The sequence below is a fragment of the Sander vitreus genome, chromosome 16 (assembly GCF_031162955.1).
Source record: "Sander vitreus isolate 19-12246 chromosome 16, sanVit1, whole genome shotgun sequence".
Taxonomy (NCBI): Eukaryota; Metazoa; Chordata; class Actinopteri; order Perciformes; family Percidae; genus Sander; species Sander vitreus.
In genome coordinates, this window is record NC_135870.1 from 2,189,982 (window position 1) to 2,213,981 (window position 24,000).

A 24,000-nucleotide genomic window follows, 5' to 3' on the forward strand; every position below is an offset into this window, starting at 1 on the left:
TCCTCTCTCCCTCTCCTCTCCTCTCTCCCTCTCCTCCTCCTCCTCTCTCCCTCTCCTCTCCTCCTCCTCTCTCCCTCTCCTCCTCACTCTCCTCTCTCCCTCTCCTCCTCCTCTCTCCCTCTCCCTCTCCTCCTCCTCCTCTCTCCTCTCCTCTCTCCTCTCTCCTCTCCTCCTCTCTCCTCTCCTCTCCTCTCTCCCTCTCTCCTCCTCCTCCTCTCCTCCTCTCCTCCTCCTCTCTCCTCTCTCCCTCCCTCTCTCTCCCTCTCCTCTCCTCTCCTCTCTCCCTCTCCTCTCTCCCTCTCCTCCTCCTCTCTCCCTCTCCTCTCCTCTCTCCCTCTCCTCTCTCCCTCTCCTCTCTCCCTCTCCTCCTCCTCTCTCCTCCTCTCTCCTCTCTCTCCCCTCTCCTCCTCTCTCCCTCTCTCCTCCTCCTCTCCTCCTCTCCTCCTCTCTCCTCTCTCTCTCCTCTCTCCCTCTCCTCTCCTCCTCCTCCTCTCTCCCTCTCCTCTCTCCCTCTCCTCTCCTCCTCCCTCCCTCTCCTCCTCCTCCTCTCTCCCTCTCCTCCTCCTCCTCTCTCCCTCTCCTCTCTCCCTCTCCTCCTCCTCTCTCCCTCTCCTCTCCTCCTCCTCTCTCCCTCTCCTCTCCTCTCTCCCTCTCCTCTCTCCCTCTCCTCTCCTCTCCTCCTCTCTCCCTCTCCCTCTCCTCTCCTCTCCTCCTCTCCTCCTCCTCTCTCCTCTCTCTCCTCTCTCCTCTCTCTCTCTCTCTCTCTCCTCCTCCTCTCCTCTCCTCTCTCTCTCTCTCTCTCTCTCCCTCTCCTCTCCTCTCTCTCTCTCCTCTCTCCCTCTCCTCTCCTCTCCTCCTCCTCCTCCTCCTCTCTCCCTCTCCTCTCCTCTCTCCCTGTTCTCTCTCCTCTCTCTCTCTCTCTCTCTCTCTCCTCTCCTCTCCTCTCCCCCTAGTAGCGCGAAGTGAACAACAAAAGCTGACAATTTTGTCTGGACAGATGAGGAGGTGGAATTATTGCTCCAAACAATGCACACACACACACACACACACACATATACACATACACACACACACACACACACACACACACACACACACGCGCGGCACACACTCGCACAGTGCGTTTTTACCCTTTAGACGGGAACGCGGCTGTGGAGCGTTTAAGCTTTCCACTCTGGAGGGTGGTTTCACTTTTTTGCGTTTTTAAGCCCCAAAAATGCCGTCGCCGTGTAAACGAAAGGCACATCTGATCAAATATTTAGTCGTTTTCACCCGCGAGCGTCATGGTGTAAACAGGCCTGACACTAGATTAAAACCCAACGGCCAGTAACTGACAGCCGTAGGGCTGCAGCTAAGTTCTCTTCTCTTTTAGTTAATCAGATAATCAGATCATCACATTCATTAATTGCTTCATAAATGCAGTAGCTGTTGTTATAGCAACAAAAGATGCTCTTTTCACTACAAAAGCGCCCTAGTCAACTTTTGTGAACATAGTGTGAACATAGCCTTAACGTGTAAAGTAACTAGTAACTAAAGCTGTAACAGATGAATGTAGTGGAGTAAAAAGTCCAAGTCCAAGTAGAAAGTGACATGAAAAGACAAGACTCAAGTAAAGTACAAGTACCTCAACATTTGGACTGAAGTACAGTACTGGAGTACATGTACTTGGTTACATTCCCACAGCTGCTTACGTCACGTCTGTCCTTTTCTTTCAGACGGCAGGTTTGAACACGACGGATAAAGAGATGGAGGTTCTGACGCTGAGGAACGTGAGTGTGAGCGATGCCGGAGAGTACACGTGCCTGGCGGGGAACTCCATCGGCGTCTCTCATCACTCTGCGTGGCTCACCGTGGTCGACGGTACGTGGTCTAACAGCTGTATACTACTATCCCTGTATGGATGATATGATGTATAACAGCTGTATACTACTATCCCTGTATAGATGATATGATGTATAACAGCTGTATACTACTATCCCTGTATAGATGATATGATGTATAACAGCTGTATACTACTATCCCTTTATAGATGATATGATGTATAACAGCTGTATACTACTATCCCTGTATAGATGATATGATGTATAACAGCTGTATACTACTATCTCTGTATAGATGATATGATGTATAACAGCTGTATACTACTATCTCTGTATAGATGATATGATGTATAACAGCTGTATACTACTATCCCTGTATAGATGATATGATGTATAACAGCTGTATACTACTATCTCTGTATAGATGATATGATGTATAACAGCTGTATACTACTATCCCTGTATAGATGATATGATGTATAACAGCTGTATACTACTATCCCTGTATAGATGATATGATGTATAACAGCTGTATACTACTATCTCTGTATAGATGATATGATGTATAACAGCTGTATACTACTATCTCTGTATAGATGATATGAAGCCTAGGAGCATTTTACTAATGCTCTGTTAAAATAACAATGAAATGCTGCGTTATTGACTTTAGACCAGGTTTTTGTTGGTCAATGGTGCCATCACTTCCCGCTGCCTCAAGATAACAATACGCCCAGAATGCACCTGAACACACCTCCCTGTAAGACTAGCACGCCCAGAATGCACCTGAACACACCTCCCTGTAAGACCAGCACGCCCAGAATGCACCTGAACACACCTCCCTGTAATGCCAGCATGCCCAGAATGCACCTGAACACACCTCCCTGTAAGACCAGCACGCCCAGAATGCACCTGAACACACCTCCCTGTAAGACCAGCACGCCCAGAATGCACCTGAACACACCTCCCTGTAAGACCAGCACGCCCAGAATGCACCTGAACACACCTCCCTGTAAGACCAGCACGCCCAGAATGCACCTGAACACACCTCCCTGTAAGACCAGCACGCCCAGAATGCACCTGAACACACCTCCCTGTAAGACCAGCACGCCCAGAATGCACCTGAACACACCTCCCTGTAAGACCAGCACGCCCATGGGCCAAAGATGGGCCCATGTGCATTTGCTGTTTAAACGACAAACTGGCAAAGCGAGACTATGTATTTTATATTTCTCTCTATTATCATAAAAAAAACTGTATGATTTTACTAATGAAACAATCAGAAGAAGTAAAAGTTGCTGTTGATATTCAATGAAACTACATTCTACTCATTGTTTTTGTCAGGTATAATGTTTTTGTCAGGTCTCAGAAGTATTCAGCTACATGTACACAGATGACGTGGTTGGAGAACTGTGTAGGAATGGCCGGGATGCAATCCAGCCAACTTTCTTTATCCGTTAGGAACGTCAGAACATCACAGACGATTCACGCTACTTTAGTGTCCCGTGTGAAGCAGTTTCCACACTTTTTTTTTTAACCCTTGTGTTGTCTTCCCGTCGACCGTGCAACTTTTTGTTTTTCTGGCTCAAAATGTAAGCGTTTTGGACGTCTTTTTCGACACTTTTGTTGCTTTTCCACCGATGTTTTTGTCACTTTCTTCAACGTTTTTTTTCTGCACCTTTTGATGTTTTTGTGTGTCATTTTCCCCACGTTTTCCCACGTTTTTGAAGCTTTTCCCGACATTTCTGTCACTTTATTCAACGTTCTTTTATTAAAAAAAAAAAAAAAAAAGAAATAATAATTCTAATGCTATGGAAATGAATACAACCTGTGAAGAGCGTTGAAGGGAGCCATCCACATTATTTCTTTTGAAAATTTGGTTGAAAGAAACCCACATTTCTGATAAAGAAAATGGGTCAAAAACCAGAGGACAACGGGAGGGTTAAGATCATTTTTTGGGCATTTTCAGCCTTTATTTTGACAGGACAGCAGAAGACATGAAAGGGGGGGGGGAGAGAGAGAGAGAGAGAGACAGAGGGAGAGAGAGAGAGAGAGAGAGAGAGAGAGAGAGAGAGAGAGAGAGAGAGAGAGAGACAGAGAGAGAGAGAGACAGAGGGAGAGAGAAAGAGAGACAGAGGGAGAGAGAGAGAGAGAGAGACAGAGACAGAGAGAGAGACAGAGAGAGACAGAGAGAGAGGGCAGAGAGACAGAGAGAGAGAGAGAGACAGAGAGCAGAGACAGAGAGAGAGACAGAGAGAGAGAGAGAGAGAGAGAGAGAGAGAGAGAGAGAGAGAGAGAGAGAGAGAGAGAGAGAGAGAGAGAGAGAGAGAGAGAGAGAGAGAGAGAGAGAGAGAGAGAGAGAGAGAGAGAGAGAGACACACAGAGAGAGAGAGAGAGAGAGAGACACACAGAGAGAGAGAGAGAGAGACACACAGAGAGAGAGAGAGAGAGACACACAGAGAGAGAGAGAGAGAGAGAGAGAGAGAGAGAGAGAGAGAGAGAGAGAGAGAGGGGGGAGAATGACATGCAGCACTGCCTATTTTATTTCATTTTATTTTCTGATTTGATTTATATGGCACAGGTAAAAAAAAACGTGTCATTCCCTGGGTCTGAATATTTTGAGACAAAAAAGTCCCCGTTTCAGATTGTCACGTATACAACAAAATGTATTTTTTTTTTAAAAGAAACGCAATGTGGACCCTCATTTCCCCATGCTTTTCAATGGGTGTTTTAGTGACTGATTAGTTTCCTACATTACATAATAACCTCGGTGCTCTCTGTCGTGTCCCAGACCTCCCCCCCGCCCCGCTGCCCTCCCAGACCTACCTGGAGATCTTCATCTACTGCCTCGGCTTTTTCATCGTCGTCATCCTCACCGCCACAGCTGTCGTCTGCCGGCTCTGCTGCGCGCCGAAGAAGAGCGACTTCAGCGGCCAGCTGGCCGTGCAGAAACTGGCAAAGAGCCTTCCTCTGAGGAGACAGGTAACCCACCCAGAGATTATCCCTCTGAGGAGACAGGTAACCCACCCAGAGATTATCCCTCTGAGGAGACAGGTAACCCACCCAGAGATTATCCCTCTGAGGAGACATGTAACCCAGAGATTATCCCTCTGAGGAGACAGGTAACCCACCCAGAGATTATCCCTCTGAGGAGACAGGTAACCCACCCAGAGATTATCCCTCTGAGGAGACAGGTAACCCACCCAGAGATTATCCCTCTGAGGAGACAGGTAACCCAGAGATTATCCCTCTGAGGAGACAGGTAACCCAGAGATTATCCCTCTGAGGAGACAGGTAACCCACCCAGAGATTATCCCTCTGAGGAGACATGTAACCCAGAGATTATTCCTCTGAGGAGACAGGTAACCCACCCAGAGATTATCCCTCTGAGGAGACAGGTAACCCAGAGATTATCCCTCTGAGGAGACAGGTAACCCAGAGATTATCCCTCTGAGGAGACAGGTAACCCAGAGATTATCCCTCTGAGGAGACAGGTAACCCACCCAGAGATTATCCCTCTGAGGAGACAGGTAACCCACCCAGAGATTATCCCTCTGAGGAGACAGGTAACCCAGAGATTATCCCTCTGAGGAGACAGGTAACCCACCCAGAGATTATCCCTCTGAGGAGACAGGTAACCCAGAGATTATCCCTCTGAGGAGACAGGTAACCCAGAGATTATCCCTCTGAGGAGACAGGTAACCCACCCAGAGATTATCCCTCTGAGGAGACAGGTAACCCACCCAGAGATTATCCCTCTGAGGAGACAGGTAACCCAGAGATTATCCCTCTGAGGAGACAGGTAACCCAGACATTACGATGTGAACAACAATTTTTGAAAACGGTCCAGTATTGAGCGACAACGCCGTGAATCCTTTTAGTTTAACATGAAAAAGCCCTGAAATCATCGTTGCCAAACTCCACCAGACTCCATGTAAATAATCAGGACTTTTAGCGTGTATAGAGCCAGCATATCTCCACCAGACTCCATGTAAATAATCAGGACTTTTAGCGTGTATAGAGCCAGCATATCTCCACCAGACTCCATGTAAATAATCAGGACTTTTAGCGTGTATAGAGCCAGCATATGTCCACATGTAAATGGGTGAATTAAGGGTTTATTTCAACCAAACCAGAGTGGTGATTGTTGGAACAGTGGAAAGATGAACCAAGACGGCTTTTGGTAGTTTTATTTAGTTTCTGTCCACTTTGAATGAAGTGTGTTTTACGATGATAAAAGTGCTGATTATTTACATGGAGTCTGGTGGAGTTTGGTGATGGTGATTTCGGGGCTGTTTTATGTTAAACTAAAAGGATCTTCCTCTTTAACTAAAAGGTCTATCTCTGTAGGGATCCTTTCATAATGTTGTCAGACACTTAGAATAATAATCTGAGTCTGTCAGCAGCAACAACACAACTTTTAGTGGATGTAAATCGAAGGCGCCCAATAGACCTTTTTCACGGCAGACATGTTGACGTGTCATAGTAGGAAAAGCACAGGTGTAATCAAAACCATTAATGATGGCTGCGTTCCACTTAGCAGAGGCCCTGGTATTGTGCATGCTGACTCACTGAAATATCTTACTGGGGCACTTGATTGCAGCTTGTTTATGTCTTGCTTAACACTGGACTACTTTCACAGATTGTTGTTCCCATCAGTCTCACCTTTTTAGGGGACAGAACCACAGATAGACAGACAGAGCTCGTTGGTACTGTTGCGTGACGCTGACCCAGCCTCTCGGCCTCCTCCCCTCTGCAGGTGTCCGTGGAGTCGGCGTCCTCCCTGCAGTCCGGGATGTGTCTGATGCGCCAGTCTCGCCTGTCCAGCGCCGCCACCACCATCCTGACCGGCGTGTCGGAGTATGAACTTCCCTTCGATCCCGCCTGGGAGCTTCCCCGTGACCGGTACGGCACCCTGTCTCTCCGCATCTCACCACCTTCATTCACTCACTGTTGGAACAACAGCGACAGGGCTTGATACGAGGTCAAATGGTATACAGAGGAGGTTGGAGGCCAAGAAAAGGCTTCTAAAGATACCACCTCTTTAAAGGAGAATTCCGGTCGATTTCAACACGTAGCTCTATTGTTTATTGTCACGTAGTGCTGTCAGTAGGGAGAAAAATGAAAATAATCGGTGTTGCCTACAACGAGTTAACCTACTGCTAGCTTTTGCACCCATGCAGCTGAAACGGGCAGTTTTTAAACGTGCTTTTAGCCTCTTAACATGTTCAAACTGTCATTATAAGTGCCTACCCATGTGCAGTGATTCCTTCTGAGTGAACACAGTGAATCTGGCTGCAGGAGATGTGACAGAAAGGCATAAAAGTTGTGTTAATCCAGCTCTGTTTAGTTCAGGTGTTGATACGGCAGTAAGACGAGTGCTTAGGGACCGTCTACAAACTACAACACAGAAAAGAGATCAAAAACAAAAACAAAAATATTTATTAATTTAATGACTAAATAAGCTAGTGTCTCCAAACTTACCTCAATTTTAACGTGTCTCCTGCTAGTTGTACTACAGCACTTACTTTTAAAAAATAAGCATATGCCTATTTTTGAAAATATTTTTGTATATCTTTTCTGTGTTGTGGTTTGTAGACGGTCCCTAAGCACTCCTTGCAGTATCAACACCTGAACTAAACAGAGCTGGATTAACACAACTTTTATGCCTTTCTTTCACATCTACTGCAGCCAGATTCACTGTGTTCACTCAGAAGGAATCACTTCACGACGTCTTTCTGACGTGTGTGTGCGACGTGTTTCTGATGTGTGTGTGTGTGTGTGTGTGTGTGTGTGTGTGTCTGCGCGCGCAATGTGTGTGTGCTGTTTCCCGTCTCAGGCTGACTCTGGGGAAGCCTCTCGGCGAGGGATGTTTCGGGCAGGTGGTTCTGGCCGAGGCTGTCGGCGTCGACAGAAACAAACCCACGCGCCTCACCAAGGTGGCGGTGAAGATGCTGAAAGGTGAGCGCTGCTTCCTGTCGCCTCATTCTCGTCGAGCGACAATCACATTGACAAAAGAGACAACAACTGTAGTATACTCATATACACATGTACTGTATATACTCATATACACATGTACTGTAGCGTACTCAGGCTTGAACCTCTTGTTGTTGTTGTGTGCAGCGGACGCCACGGAAAAGGACCTGTCCGACTTGATCTCTGAGATGGAAATGATGAAGATGATCGGCAAACACAAGAACATCATCAACCTGCTGGGAGCGTGCACGCAGGACGGTGAGTGTGCACGTAACGCCCGTCAGCAGCGCTGTTTCGACCACGGATGGTTCAACGCAGTGCCCTAAGCAATTCAAATGTTTTTTTGTTTTTTTTAAAAGTGTCGAAAAAAAGTGGACAACACCAGGGCTAAGCAATGTTGAGACCAACCCACGCCCTCGGCGCTGCGTGTTGTCGTGCCGATGTTCCAGATGTTTAAAGACAGCTGTGCTGTGTGTGTGTGTGTCTCGACCAGGCCCTCTGTACGTGGTGGTGGAGTACGCCTCGCAGGGGAACCTGAGGGAGTATCTGCGTGCTCGGCGGCCGGTCGGGCTGGAGTACTGGAGCGGATCCAGGCAGGTGTCCCTGGGCAGTTTGGAGACCAGGGAGCTGGTGTCCGCTGCGTACCAGGTGGCCAGAGGGATGGCGTACCTCGCCTCAAAGAAGGTTCGTTGCTGTCACCTGAAGATCGGATTGGATTCTGCTGCACTTAGATATTGTTATGTACGGTGTCACTGCAAAGAGTAACTTCCTTTTTTTTAACCCTGGACCCTATTCTCCCGTGTTTTTGTGTCTACGTGACTGATGGGAACAACAATCTTTGAAATTGGTCCAGTATTAAACAAGAAACAGGCTGCAATGTTACGTTAAACCTTCAGTCAGCGTCCGTTAAGTTCTGTTGTTGCCGCTGACAGACTCAGATTATTATTCTAAGTGTCTGACAACATTATGAAAGGATCCCTACAGAGATAGACCTTTTAGTTAAAGAGGAAGATCCTTTTAGTTTAACATGAAACAGCCCCGAAATCACCATCACCAAACTACACCAGACTCCATGTAAATAATCAGGACTTTATCATCGTAAAACACACTTCATTCAAAGTGGACAGAAACTAAATAAAAACTATCAAAAGCCGTCTTGGTTCATCTTTCCACTGTTCCAACAATCACCACTCTGGTTTGGTTGAAATAAACCCTTAATTCACCCATTTACATGTGGAGATATGCTGGCTCTATACACGCTAAAAGTCCTGATTATTTACATGGAGTCTGGTGGAGATATGCTGGCTCTATACACGCTAAAAGTCCTGATTATTTACATGGAGTCTGGTGGAGATATGCTGGCTCTATACACGCTAAAAGTCCTGATTATTTACATGGAGTCTGGTGGAAATATGCTGGCTCTATACACGCTAAAAGTCCTGATTATTTACATGGAGTCTGGTGGGTTTGGTGATGGTGATTTCGCGGCTGTTTCCTGTTAAAAAAACATCTTCCTCTTTAACTAAAAGGTCTATCTCTGTAGGGATCCTTTCATAATGTTGTCAGACACTTAGAACAATAATCTGGTTTTTGAAATAAAATGTCATATTTGTTAATAGCAGAAAAAAAGTAATATTTCTGTATAAAATTCTTAATATTCAAGCCCAAACTCTTTTCGTGTGTGTGTGTGTGTGTGTGTGTGTGTGTGTGTGTGTGTGTGTGTCTGTCCCCTCTCAGTGTATTCACAGAGACCTGGCAGCCAGGAACGTGTTGGTCACTGAAGACAACGTGATGAAGATCGCTGACTTCGGTCTGGCCCGAGACGTCCACCACATCGACTACTACAAGAAGACAACTAACGTGAGACTTGGTTAAACACCCAAATCAGATCCAGACCACTTCCATATGTGGTCCTGAATCAGACCCAGGTCAGATTTTTTTGTGTGAACAACCGAGGCGGATTTGATGTGACTTTTACGTCAATCTACATCGACATTTGTCCCAGTTATGTCTATATCTAGTATATAGATATCTATCTAACAGCTCTTAGAGAACTTTTGGGAGGTCGTTCTTTCCACGATCCTGTTTAAATCGATCCAAAATAAAAACTACAACGGCTAGAGCGTTCATTCTTCCTGCAGCAGAAAGCTAAGGCTTCTGTCTTTCACGGCATTTACGTTTCACGTATGCTCGTGATGACGTCATCGCGTTACGGGGCGTCCGGTGCAAACCCGCCTGACGCCATCTCTATTACAGATGAAACTGTCGAAACGCCTTTACGCTCTGCTCGTTAAAAAAAAAAAAGAGCACATCTCAAAAACTAAAACACGTTCAGAGGTCAAATAACTTCCGGAGGGTTGAGATATATTTTGATCATGTTTCTACGTTTAGAAATCTTTTGGATCAATATGTTTTTGGGTGTTTCTTTAATGAAATGTGATGAAAACACATTTTTTTGGGGGTATTTTTCTTTATTTATGACACAATTTCAGTACTATTATTGATTATTATGGTTTATTGATATTCAAAATCTGCACGGCTTTCTACATCACTAGCCGAGACGAGCTGGCTAACCGCAACCGTTAGCATGCTAACACTAGCATGCTAACACTAGCATGCTACCTCGTTCTCAATAGCAAAGCACTGCTACAACACACACTAGTTCCCCATAATATACTAAAGAACTACTTCCATGTGCGCCCTCATTTAGAAGAAGTCTCCCAGCTAATCCTGCCTTGTAACTGACTGAAGGTGGAGAAACAGCCTTTCTTTTACTGTCTATGGAGCTAGCTAGCTGACATGATCTACATCTGAGCTACTGAGCATGTGCGACTGCCAACAAAGATAGTACAGAAGAAGAAAAGAGGTCTCACTCTGTAGCTAAAACAGAGACCAGAGCTTAATACGGGTGCTTTAAAAGTGGCGGGTTTGTTCAGGACACCCCCGTCTGTCGCTTACACATCACCTTTTCAGCTCGCCTCAGCTCGCTTGGAACCTCGACTGAGGTGGTACTAAATAAAGTACCTGTTAGCAGGTACCAGGTACTTTTTTTTCGTAATGGAAAACCAAAAAAGGCGAGTAGAGGCGAGTCGAGCAGGTACCATGTAATGTACACGTGTCACACTCAAGGCCCGCGGGCCAAATCTGGCCCCTATATACATTATGGTTCACAATACATTTTGGCCCAAATACTTTTTGTCACTTTTCACAGTTTTTTTCGAAATTTTTGAGGCTTTTTCCAAACGTTTTTGGCATTTTTCTTCGTCATTTTTGTCGACCAAAGCGTAAGTGAGAAGACTATATCAGTCCTTCCAGAAAAATGTGGAGTTTTTTTGTGATTGTTGCGGGCAAAAATCCTTGATTATGCGGCACGTTTTCTTAAAAAAATGCGATGGAATATGCGGGATATTTATGCAATTTTATGCGATGAAATATATGATATATGTGACTTTTTTGCAACGAAAATGTGGGGATTATGAAATCATGCAAGCTCCGCATATTTTGCGCGGAAATTGGCAATTTATGCAGCGAAAGTGTGGCGTATTTGAAAAAAATGCGGGACCAGGGACTGGTATATGAAACTTAACACAGTCAAAGATATTTGACTTTTCCCATGATATAAAAGAAATAACCTATATGTCTGGCCCTCTCGTTTTCTAGTGTGGCCACTAGAAAACGCCATTACAGGCTTAAACGAACTGACATGAGTTCTGCGACTTGCAGTTCTCAAGGACGCACACACGCGACCTCAACTGGCAGGTTATCCTCCGGACAGCGGCAGTCTCTTTTATTCTTTCTCTCCCTTTTCCGCCGAGTGGCGCGCGTGCCCGCTCGCGGTGTGAAGCGCGTGTCCGCGCTATTCTCCGACACGCACTCCAACACCCACTGCTGACAGACGGCCTTTTTGTACAGCCCTGTTTCTGATACCGTGGCGGCAGAAATGTTGCCGTGGCGGGCCGCCACTACACAATCAACATAGAGGAAAGACTGGGTTAATAGACTGAGTATCAGGGTCTGTCAGGATGATTTTGGTTCTTATATTTTGTGTTCTGACAGACATTTGAATGTTCCTCCAGGGCCGTCTGCCGGTGAAGTGGATGGCACCAGAAGCTTTATTTGACCGCATCTACACGCACCAAAGTGACGTGTGAGTTTCCCCCTTTAAAGACTTGTTCTGGGCGTGTGTTCTTGTCTGAACAGTTGTTGCAACACGACAGTCTCATGTGTGAGTATTAAGGAGCAGAAGTCACAACGACAGAGATATATGAAACAGAGAAAAGCATCAAATCATCACATCCTCATTATCAGTTAATCTGAGTATTTTCTCCATTCATTGATTTGTTGTTTTGTCTATAAAATGTCAGAAAATATATATATATTTTTTTAAAGCCAATCAGAGAGACAGAGAGAGAAAACAGAAGAAGCTGGAACAAGCAAAGGGACAAAAATGATTGATAGTAAATTTTGTGCAGCAAGAAAATGGCAGCTTGTTACAAAATGTAACAATGTGGTTGAAATAAAAGTGAAAATGTGTGAGATGATGACGATTCCATTCCTCTCTCTCTCTGTCTGTCTGTCTCTGTCTGTCTCTCTCTCTGTGTCTCTCTGTCTCTCTCTCTCTCTGTCTGTCTCTCTCTGTCTCTCTCTCTGTCTGTCTCTCTCTGTCTCTCTCTCTCTCTCTGTCTCTCTCTCTCTGTCTCTCTCTCTGTCTCTGGCTGCAGGTGGTCGTTTGGAGTCTTGCTGTGGGAGATTTTTACCCTCGGCGGCTCTCCGTACCCGGGAGTCCCCGTAGAGGAACTCTTCAAGCTGCTGAAGGAGGGACACCGCATGGAGAAACCCTCGGCATGCACTCAGGAGCTGTGAGTATACACACACTCCCCGCAAACACACACACATGCAGGCAAACACACACACACATGCATGCGCACGCACGCACGGACAGACAGACAGACAGACAGACACACACACAGAGACACATGCACGCACGCACGGACAGACAAGCATGCACACACATGCACACACACAGACACAGACACACGTACAGACATACTTACACATACACACACACACAGACATACGTACACAAACACACACACACACAAGACACACACACACACACACACAGACATATGTACACATACATACGTACACATACACACACACATAAGACACACACACGCACAGACATACGTACACACACACGCACAGACATACGTACACACACACACACAGACATACGTACATATACACACACACACACACACACAGCCCGTTTTGGTTTGAAAACTCCGGTGGTTGCTTTGTAGTCCAGACGGGCCCAAACGGACAGAGGTATATAATAGGAGGGGACCCAGAACGGAACCCTGAGGGACCCCAGTAGTGAGGCTACATCGTTGTAATGGATTGTTAAATTGTATCTTAACATGTATCTTTACTTTTGAAACGAGGGCATGGTCATTAAGGAAGGCTTCCACTTGAAAAACAAGTTTAGAAAATCCCTCAGTAATTCAATCTGTGAGATAACAGCGAACATTTGCATAACCAACCTCATGTCTGAATGAAAAACGGATAAATGAAGCCAGAAATGTTCCATGGCTGACTGCTGGTTTGTGTTTTATCAGATACCTGATGATGAGAGACTGCTGGAACGCCGTCCCGTCTCGCAGGCCGACGTTTCTGCAGCTAGTTGAAGATTTAGACCGCACGCTTTCTCTCATGGCGAACCAGGTAATGTGTTCTTCTGCTTCCGGAAAATAGGGACAAATATGAATCAGAAATCAGCATATTCTCACATAGACACACCATTGAAACTGTTAAATGTTTACCTTAAAATCGCCGTCACCAAACCCACCAGACTCCATGTAAATAATCAGGACTTTTAGCGTGTATAGAGCCAGCATATCTCCACCAGACTCCATGTAAATAATCAGGACTTTTAGCATGTATAGAGCCAGCATATCTCCACCAGACTCCATGTAAATAATCAGGACTTTTAGCGTGTATAGAGCCAGCATATCTCCACATGTAAATGGGTGAATTAAGGGTTTATTTCAACCAAACCAGAGTGGTGATTGTTGGAACAGTGGAAAGAAGAACCAAGACAGCTTTTGGTAGTTTTATTTAGTTTCTTTGCCAGGCAAAATCACCACAAACCCTTTTAGTAGCGTTAGCTAGCGTTAGCTAGTGGCCACCTAACGTTGATGTTAGCTAGTGGCCACCTAACGTTGATGTTAGCTAGTGGCTACCTAACGTTGATGTTAGCTAATGGCCACCTAACGTTGATGTTAGCTAGCGGCCACCTAACGTTGATGTTAGCTAGTGGCTACCTAACGTTGACGTTAGCTAGCGGCTACCTAACGTTGATGTTAGCTAGTGGCTACCTAACGTTGATGTTAGCTAGCGGCCACCTAACGTTGATGTTAGCTAGTGGCTACCTAACGTTGATGTTAGCTAGTGGCTACCTAACGTTAACGTTAGCTAGCGCTAGCTGAAACTAGCGGTTTCTAGTCTGCGACATATTTTGGGCTTCATTTAATAAACATATCCTGTAGTAGTACACACTCGTATGTGTATTGTTCTGATTACAATGTGAGGAATTACTTTACGTCTACACCTATTTATGTCTATTTATTTCTATTTCTCACCGTTAATCAGCGGCGTCTGTACAGCATCAACAGGGGTCACCATTGTTGTTTATGTGTGTGTGACGTCAAAAACTGTAACTGGGAGTACAACGATCTGGTAGCAGTTCACGGGGAGTAAGTTACGGGTTTGACTGCCGTTCCAGGACGCTTTCACGGGAAGAAGGTTGTGAAAACACAAGTTACGGGTTGACTGGAACGCAGCATTAGTTTCACTTCTACGTGTGTGTGTGTGTGTAGAGCTGGGCAATATATCGATATTATATCGATATCGTGATATGAGACTAGATGTCGTCTTAGATTTTGGATATCGTTATATGACATAAGTGTCTTTTCCTGGTTTTAAAGGCTGCATTACAGTAGTGATGTCATTTTCTGATCTCACCAGACTGTTGTAGCTGTTCTATTATTTGCCTTTACCCGCTTAGTCATTATATCCACATTACTGATGATTATTCATCTAAAATCTCATTGTGTACATATTTTGTGAAAGCACCAATAGTCAACGCTACAATATCGTTGTGGTATTGATATCGAGGTATTTGGTGAAAAATATTGTGGTATTTGATTTTCTCCATATCGCCCAGCCGTGTGTGTGTGTGTGTGTGTGTGTGTGTGTGTGTGTGTACTGTGGGAGATCTAATGGTTGTGTCTCTGCAGGAGTACCTGGACCTGGCTGCCCCTCTGGTCCAGTATTCTACCGTCAGCTCCCCCGTCTCGGATCATTCCGGTAACTCCACATAAGCGTCCTGGGACTTTTTCTTTTCCCCTTCCTGGATCACCTTCGGCCCGTTTCCTCTGCTGCGCGGCGGGGCTCCGGTGGCGGCCCGGGCGGCCTGGGACGACGACGAGGCCCGGGTGGCGGTCCGAGACGAGTCTGTCAGCAGCAGCCTGATGTGAAGAACAGCTGGACTGAGCCGGACTCAGGAAGCAGCTGGCTCATTTCAAACAGACGGGGCAGAGACTTAGAGTTTTCACCCACCGAGAGAAGAGCTGCTGCACATCTGTGCATCTGTGCTTTGGTTGATGTTATTAATAATAATATTAATGTTCTCAGTGTGAATATTGTAAATAATAGTTTGTGTAAAATGGAAGACCAAAACTGGATTTATGAGAGAAATATGAAATGGAAAGGGAAACGTTAACGACACAAATACTAAAAGAATAACTGAATGAACAAAAGGTAGAAATTAATCTGTAAATGTGCGAAGAAAAATACATCTAAATATTTCATTTTACTTTTCTTTTTTTGGTTTTTCCTTCATCTGGAAACGATCACGTTTGATTTAAACTAAAAAATGACACAAACCGTTTACTCAATTATCAAAAAAAGTTGGCGATTAATAGTTGGTAACTCATCGACTCATCCTCTTTAGCTTTTTGGGATGTTTTCAGCGCTTTTTTCCCCCACGTTTTTGTCGCTTCTTTCGACGGTTTTCTACGTTTTTGGCGCTTTATTAATCTTTGCGGGCTCTAGAAACAAACTAATTTATAGATTTATTTAGTTTGTCCATTCATTTATTCTGCTTTAGCATTTGTGTTTTTCTCCGCAGTAAACAAGTCTCGTTGCCAAAGATGACGTCTGCCAGTGTTACACCTCAGCATTGCACTTATCCTCCCGCTGATCGCACCACACACACACACACACACACACACACACACACACACACACACACACACACACACACACCCTGCCATTTACAGAAAAAGCTTCTCCTTGAATGTGTAAAATAACTGATTAACAACAGTATTAAAATTCTTTTGGACTTTTTACTCCGGTGGAAACGTCGTTGTGATAAAATGGACGAAAAGTGTGTTTTTTTTTTTTTTTTTACAAATAATGTAATGCTGTGTGCTGATATTCACTACCAACAATGTAAAGAACCCAGAACTTAAAGGTCCCATGACATGGTGCTCTTTGGATGCTTTTATATAGACCTTAGTGGTCCCCTAATACTGTATCTGAAGTCTCTTTTATATAGACCTTAGTGGTCCCCTAATACTGTATCTGAAGTCTCTTTTATATAGACCTTAGTGGTCCCCTAATACTGTATCTGAAGTCTCTTTTATATAGGCCTTAGTGGTCCCCTAATACTGTATCTGAAGTCTCTTTTATATAGACCTTAGTGGTCCCCTAATACTGTATCTGAAGTCTCTTTTATATAGACCTTAGTGGTCCCCTAATACTGTATCTGAAGTCTCTTTCCCGAAATTCAGCCTTGGTGCAGAATTACAGCCACTAGAGCCAGTCCCACAATGAGCTTTCCTTAGGATGTGCCGTTTCTGTGTCTGTAGCTTTAAATGCTATTGAGGAGGAGGGGGGGGCAAGGTGGAGGGTGGGGGTGTGGCCTTGACCAACTGCCACTTTGCTCGTTTGAAAGCCATGATGTCTCTCTCTTTCTCATGGGGGGGCCTAATTCTCTGGTTGGGCAAAGCAGAGAAAGGGGAGGTAACCTTTCCCCTTATGACATCATAAAGGGAAGACTCCTGATTGGCCCATCTGAGCTTTCATTTTCTCAAAGGCAGAGCAGGATACCCAGGGCTCGGTTTACACCTATCACCATTTCTAGCCACTGGGGGGCCATAGGCAGGCTGGGGGAGCTCATATTAATGTTAAAAAACCTCATAAAGGGACATTTTCATGCCATGGGACCTTTTAAGGTTTTATAAGCTGCCGACCCAACAAAACTGAGCTTTTATGAAGACAAAAGTGGAAACGGACGTGAGGAATCAGCAGAGAGAATGGGGAGCCACTAACGGCACCTTCACATTGGCTCAGTAGATACGGCTACGAAACGCCCGGAAGTCATTCATTTCCTCTGGAGGTTCCCAGGCCGCATGCGAATGGGTCGGATACGACGCGAACGAGTGCGGTGCGAAGAAAAATCGGGTCCGAACAGAATATGCTGTTTACATGAACATATACTTACCGTATATACTAAAATATGAAGTATATGAAGCGTCTTTCAACGTTTGACAGTTTTTGACGCCTTTTTTGAGGCACAGATTATGCTGTTTACATGACCCGTAACATATACTTACACGTATATACAAAAATGTAAAGTATATGACGCTTCCTTCTACACTTTAAGTATTCAAACACTTTTTGACCCCTTTTTTTCCGACTGTTTTGACGTTTTCAGACTTTTTTTTAAAATTTTTTGCACTTTCTGCACTTTTTCCGAGACTTATGTCGCTTTTGTCCCCCGACGGTTTGATGCTTTTTTATTTTTTTTACATGACCCGTATCAAATTCACAATATTGGCATGTCCCACATGTCTAAAATCAGAAAATGCTTTATTCAGAAAACTGTTATTATTCAGAATATGCTGTTTACATGACCTTTCTCAAATGTCACATGTAACAGTGGACTGTCAGTGTGCATTTAAACACACTGTGTTTTAGTGAGTGATGTAACAGCGACCTCGGAGACGAAGATCAAACATGAGTCCCAGTGCCTCCAACAGGAAGCGTCCACTTGTTGAAGATATGCGTGCATGTTGTGCAAAAAGAAATGAATTGTGGGAAGAGACGTGCGTTCAGGGCCTCTGCACCATCCATCACACACACACACAGGCACACTCACGCATATATACACACACAGGCACACACACACACACACACACAGGCACACTCACACATATACACAGGCACACATACACACATGCTCACACACACACACACATACACACACCTAACACACACATGCACATAGACATACACACAGGCAGATTCACACACACCTAACCCACACACACACACGCACATACACACAGGCAGATTCACACACACCTAACCCACACACACACACACGCACATACACACAGGCAGATTCACACATGCGCACACACACAGAGAGCCTGAAGCGTTTCCGTCCCAGCGAGAGGAAACGTCAGGTTCCAGACAACAGGAGGCTCCTGTGAACGTCCATCATGCAGCTCCGTCTGTGACATCTTATTCCCTCTGTAGCCTCCGGCTGACTTTACACACATAGATTTTCTTACAGCCTCGTACTAAATGGAATCAGTTAAACAGCCTCGGGCCTCCCACATCCCTCCACTTCCTGTTTCCAGCAGGTAAACCATCCGTTCCCCCCTCAGAGATCTGCCCTGAAAATCTGAATCACTTCCAAAGAAATGTTCTCGTTCTCTCTAAAAACAAACAAGAGTCTAAAAACAACACAAGTGTGGTGTTGTTGTTGGTTATGTGCCGAACTTTTTCTAAGACGATAACTTACGGAGCCCCTTAAGGGGAATGTTTCTTTTCCCCGTGAGCACAACATCCTTCCTTGTACGCATGAGAAACCAATCTGAGTAGCAGTCAGAATGGCTGCCAAGAAGTGTTCATCTTCCTGAAAACGTCCCCAATGTACCTGATAGTTAGCCTGGCTCCGCCCTCCTACGTACTTCCACTCTATTTTCATTTTTCTTCAGTACTCCGTCTGGGTTTGCGGTATATTCTTGGGTTTTCTCCGGTCAAATACTTGGTGGTCCAATCAGTGAACAGAGGGAGTGGCTGAGAACGATGACGTTGAGGTCGTGCTCCAGTTTGAGTTGTAGTTCCGTAATGGCGGCGGAGAAAGACGCGAGCGAAGCCATTCGGTCCGTTGTGGTTGTCGGTACCGTAGACAGTATATAAGAATGGACCAACAGATCCCGTTGCTCTGGACAGAGACCAGTGAAGGACATTAGAAGCTCTTTCCCGGTGATGGCTGAGCGTTACTGAGCAGCCTCCAACTGAGCTTGAAGACGTAGATGTGACGTGAGCAACCTGTCTGAAAGTTGGAAGTCTTCTGGTAGCTGTGCCAAGAGAAATCTCAATCATTCCCAATCTAGCAGAGACGGAGAGCGTAGGTATATGTAAGGAGATAACATAGACACAGGCTCATTATTGATCACTAAAATGATAGTTAACATTAGTCATTACACTTAAACAGCTGATGGAAGTCCAAACTGCCTGAGAGCTTCTCCTGTACTATACGGTAACTCCTCTACTATGAGACAGGAAGTCTCGTGGTTATGACCCAATCGTTAGCCTATTGTTATAAAAACGTCTGCTACGGAGCCATAACGTGAGCTACAAGGTAATGGAGCCTTTTATACGTTGTCGTGTTTCTTTAGAAATAAACAACGGACAAATAGAGTCTTTAAACGCTTCAGATGTAAAGGTATTCTCTGTCAAAGTGACGTCAAAATGAATGGGATGCTAACGTTGGGTGATCGTTTGGTAGCATCAAAATGGCGCCATGGGAGGTTCGAAGCTCTGAAGCGAAGCTGACCCCCTTGGTCGGTACACAATCTGTGCTGCCTGCGCGATCCGTCATGCGCAAGATGTTCGCGCATGCGCAGATGATAATCCTGTTTTTACGAGGATTTACGACACTGCACGATCCGTTCCACGCTAGCCTCCACTGGGAAGCTAACGTTAGTTTAGCTAACAGCTAATTCGGGTAACCGCTGGCTGACAGCTTGATTCAGTCTAAAATAACGTTAACTCAAACTGGGAAGCGCAGATACGACACTCCACAATCTGTTCCACGCTTCCGGTCCTAGTTGTAGCAGTCTGCCCGTTAGCCTCCACCGGGAAGCTAACGTTAGTTTAGCTAACAGCTAATTCGGCTAACCACTAGCTGAGACAGCATGTAATAGCTTTAAAAGACCCTCAAAATAAAACCTGAAAATAACCGTTAAAATATATAACAGCTGTTACATCAGTTCTACTTTACTTGTGCTCATTTGCAATACAATCAATCAATACTTGTCTTTATTGTTATTACTGAAAAGTCTTAATGTAGCTGTAGACGGCTTTTACCCAGTGTTTAGTTTGAGTAAACGTTATTTTAGACTGAATCAAGCTGTCAGCCAGCGGTTAGCCCGAGTAGCTGTTAGCTAAACTACGTTAGCTTCCCGGTGGAGGCTAGCGTGGAACGGATCGTGATTCGTGCAGTGTCGTAAATCCTCGTAAAACGGGATTATCATCTGCGCATGCGCGTGACAGATCGTGCAGGCAGCACAGATCGTGTACCGACAGTGGCAACGCTGCCGAATATCCAGAAGTTAAAGCCCGAGCAAGAACAATCTTTGCTGAGTTGTGTTGGTGGCCGTGATGTTGTGGCCCTCCTCCCCACGGGGTTCGGGAACAGTTTGATTTTCCAGCTCGCTCCGTTAGTGGTGAAGGAGTTGGCTAAGGCTAACGCTAGCGATGCTAAGCCGACGTCACGACCAAACGTTAGCGATTGGTTATGGCAGATCCAGAGTGGCTCTGGGCAGATCCAATAGTTTTAAACTTCAACAGAGTACCCGCCTTCAAGGAAGTTAACACTTGTCAAGGGAGAGAGGCCAGACTCTCTGGACCAATGAAATGGACCAGAGTCTGGTAGGACCAGGCTAATGTACCAGAGTCTGGTAGGACCAGGCTAGTGTACCAGAGTCTAGTAGGACCAGGCTAATGGACCAGAGTCTGTTAGGACCAGGCTAATGGACCAGAGTCTGGTAGGACCAGGCTAGTGAACCAGAGTCTGTTAGGACCAGGCTAGTGGACCAGAGTCTGGTAGGACCAGAGTCTGGTAGGACCAGAGTCTGGTAGGACCAGGCTAATGGACCAGAGTCTGGTAGGACCAGGCTAGTGGACCAGAGTCTGGTAGGACCAGAGTCTGGTAGGACCAGACTAATGTACCAGAGTCTGGTAGGACCAGGCTAATGGACCAGAGTCTGGTAGGACCAGGCTAGTGAACCAGAGTCTGTTAGGACCAGGCTAGTGGACCAGAGTCTGGTAGGACCAGAGTCTGGTAGGACCAGGCTAATGGACCAGAGTCTGGTAGGACCAGGCTAGTGGACCAGAGTCTGGTAGGACCAGGCTAATGTACCAGAGTCTGGTAGGACCAGGCTAATGTACCAGAGTCTGGTAGGACCAGACTAATGTACCAGAGTCTGGTAGGACCAGGCTAATGTACCAGAGTCTGGTATAGAGCTTAGATCGGGCCCAAAAAATCAAGCCCGACCCTATCCGAGCCCGTGCACGTTAGCGTCCGACCCGGCCCGACACATTAACTGTAATTATGAGCCCGAGCCCGACTTAAACCCGACATTTTTATAATACGTGGGCCGCTATAACTGACCTTCTCAACTACAATTCAGAGTTGTTTGAACTCCAGAAATCAGTTCAGAATGATCTTAATGAATAATGCAACAAGGGACGAAGCACGTAAACTGCTGTTAGTTTATTCAGAATTGAACACAAATGGATCCGAATGAAGAAACGTAAAATAAAACCTCGACCCATATCTCCCTCAGCCGAATAGTGAGGGTAACAGATCAAGGCAGCAACATAACCAAAGCCCTGGAACCATATCGGAGACTTTCTTGTCACCCTAATACACAGGTTTCCTGTTTCCAGGGGCAGAAAGCCAGATTGGTGAGCTGGTCCGCTACTGCAACAACCTTAAGTATTGAAGCTTTCCTTATTGTTTGTATATAACTGCTAACTCAATAAAATGTGATTTTAGTTGGATCTGTTTGTCTGTCTTTCATTTTGCAGGGTTACTGTGATATATATGTATGGCTATGATTGTCATTTTAGGCTAATGTAATAGCCAATGTTAGCAGCAGGGTTACCCCTGAGTGTACCCCTATGGTTGGTTTATGCCTTAAAATAATGGCCAGGATTTCCGGGAAAAGGTACGATACGGAGAGAATGGAGAGATGTCAGAGTGAGTGGGTTTCCAAATGTCTCAGTTTTTGGGGCTTCGGAAATATTCGTGTTTAAACCAAGATGCAGCAGTGTAGATGTAGCCTGAGTAAACACAGTGAGCAGCAGTTTAACAGCTCTGATTCCTGGAAACGAGAGCTGTTTACAGCCGTGTGTCCTGCTGTCTCCCTGCTGGAGGGGAGGGGGGAGGGGGGAGGCTGAGTGTCTCTCCCCCACCCCCCTCCCCCTGCCTGATAAGATAATAAGTTATTGTCTGTTCACAAAGAACAGTTTTCTTACATCGTCTGCTCCAACGATCAACAGATACAAAAAAAAATGCAGACACAAAAAGACATCTGTATGGTCCATACCCAACAAACTCCTGACACACCTTTCCGTCACACACACACACACACACACACACACACACACACCACATCGAAACATACAGCCCAGTCTCATGGCAGTTCGTGAATGAAACATATTATATATATATATATGATTGTTGTGAATGCAGTCTCACAATGGTTCCCAGATCACACATTCATATGTGTGTGTGTGTGTGTGTGCGTGCATGTGCATGCATGCGTGTGTGTGTGTGTGGGTGGGGGGGTGTTTGTGGGTGTGTTTGTGTGTGTGTGTGTGCGCATGTGCATGCATGCGTGTGTGGGTGGGTGTTTATGTGTGTGTATCGGGGGGGGTGTGCATGTGCATGCATGTGTGTGTTTCTGTGTGTGTGTGTGTGTGTGTGTGTGTGTGTGGGTGTTTGTGTGTGTGGGTCTGTGTGTGTGGGGGTGTTTGTGGGTGTGTGTGGGTGTGTGTGTGCATGTGTGTGTGTGTGTGTATGTGTGTGTGTGTGTGTCTGTGTGTGTGTGTGTGTGTGTGTGTGTGTGTTGAATGATGGGAGTTAATGGGCCGTAGCGCGGAGGTGAGGGGCCATTAGCCCTGTGACAGATGGTCGAGTGAGAGCCATTGTGGGGCCACTTAACACCTCCAGCCCCGAGCCAACAGGCCTGGACCAACGCTCGGCTGATGGAGTTATTTAGCACTGTAATGAAATCTGTTTCAGAGGCGTCACCTGTGGCACTTAAAGGGTCTTAAAGGGTAACTGCCATGTTACAACCTGGACCCATGTTTCCCCATGTTTTTGTGCATTAGTTTAATTTATAATAAAACATCAGATTAAAAAAATGACGTGTTTGAATCTTGACGTGTAAAGTAACTAGTAACTAAAGCCGTCAGACGAATGTAGTGGAGTAAAAAGTAAAGTACAAGTACCTCAACATTTGGACTTCACCCTCTGAGCCCTAAGGTATTTTTGACAACGTGTGGTCCGCCTGGTTTTACTTTCTATTGTGGGACCATGAAGACAGATATTGAATCTCACAGAAATGTATTGATATCACACACACAGCAACGCAAGTCAAGCATTTCTGTTGTCTAAAATAGTTCGACCTTATGTCTCGGGAGTCAAACATAACTTATAGTCAGTCAATTTTCTGTAAAGTATTTAGGACTCGTAGTCTAGAGATATAAGTAACGTTTAGCGTCCACTAAAAGTTGTGTTGTTGCTGCTGACAGACTCAGATTATTATTCTAAGTGTCTGACAACATTATGAAAGGATCCCTACAGAGATAGACCTTTTAGTTAAAGAGGAAGATCCTTTTAGTTTAACATCAAACAGCCCCGAAAAATGATTCACTTAGACACCGATGCACGGAGAAATAGAGTCCAGGTTGGAAAGAAAGAAAAGAAATGACCCTTTCAATTCAAGAGATTTAGAGTTTGTGACTAGAGTTATTTTCCAGAGAGCCACATTCATTTTCAGTTCTTTCAATCTCAGTTTGGGACGTTTTGATAAAAGCCACATCACCCCCG

At 45.3% G+C, this 24,000-nt stretch overlaps 1 protein-coding gene across 2 annotated transcripts in view; it reads left to right on the forward strand.

Moving 5' to 3' along the window:
• Positions 1-16,207, forward strand: part of fgfr1b (fibroblast growth factor receptor 1b) — a 39,917-nt gene extending 23,710 nt beyond the window's left edge. For both annotated transcript variants that reach the window (XM_078271508.1, XM_078271507.1), the window contains exons 7-17: positions 1,716-1,860; positions 4,609-4,799; positions 6,577-6,722; positions 7,657-7,778; positions 7,941-8,051; positions 8,287-8,477; positions 9,531-9,653; positions 11,870-11,940; positions 12,515-12,652; positions 13,415-13,520; positions 15,095-16,207. In XM_078271508.1, the coding sequence (XP_078127634.1) occupies positions 1,716-1,860; positions 4,609-4,799; positions 6,577-6,722; positions 7,657-7,778; positions 7,941-8,051; positions 8,287-8,477; positions 9,531-9,653; positions 11,870-11,940; positions 12,515-12,652; positions 13,415-13,520; positions 15,095-15,178 (1,428 nt within the window). In that variant the 3' untranslated portion in view covers positions 15,179-16,207. The remainder of the gene's footprint in view (positions 1-1,715; positions 1,861-4,608; positions 4,800-6,576; positions 6,723-7,656; positions 7,779-7,940; positions 8,052-8,286; positions 8,478-9,530; positions 9,654-11,869; positions 11,941-12,514; positions 12,653-13,414; positions 13,521-15,094) is intronic.
• The last annotated feature ends 7,793 nt before the right edge of the window (positions 16,208-24,000 follow it).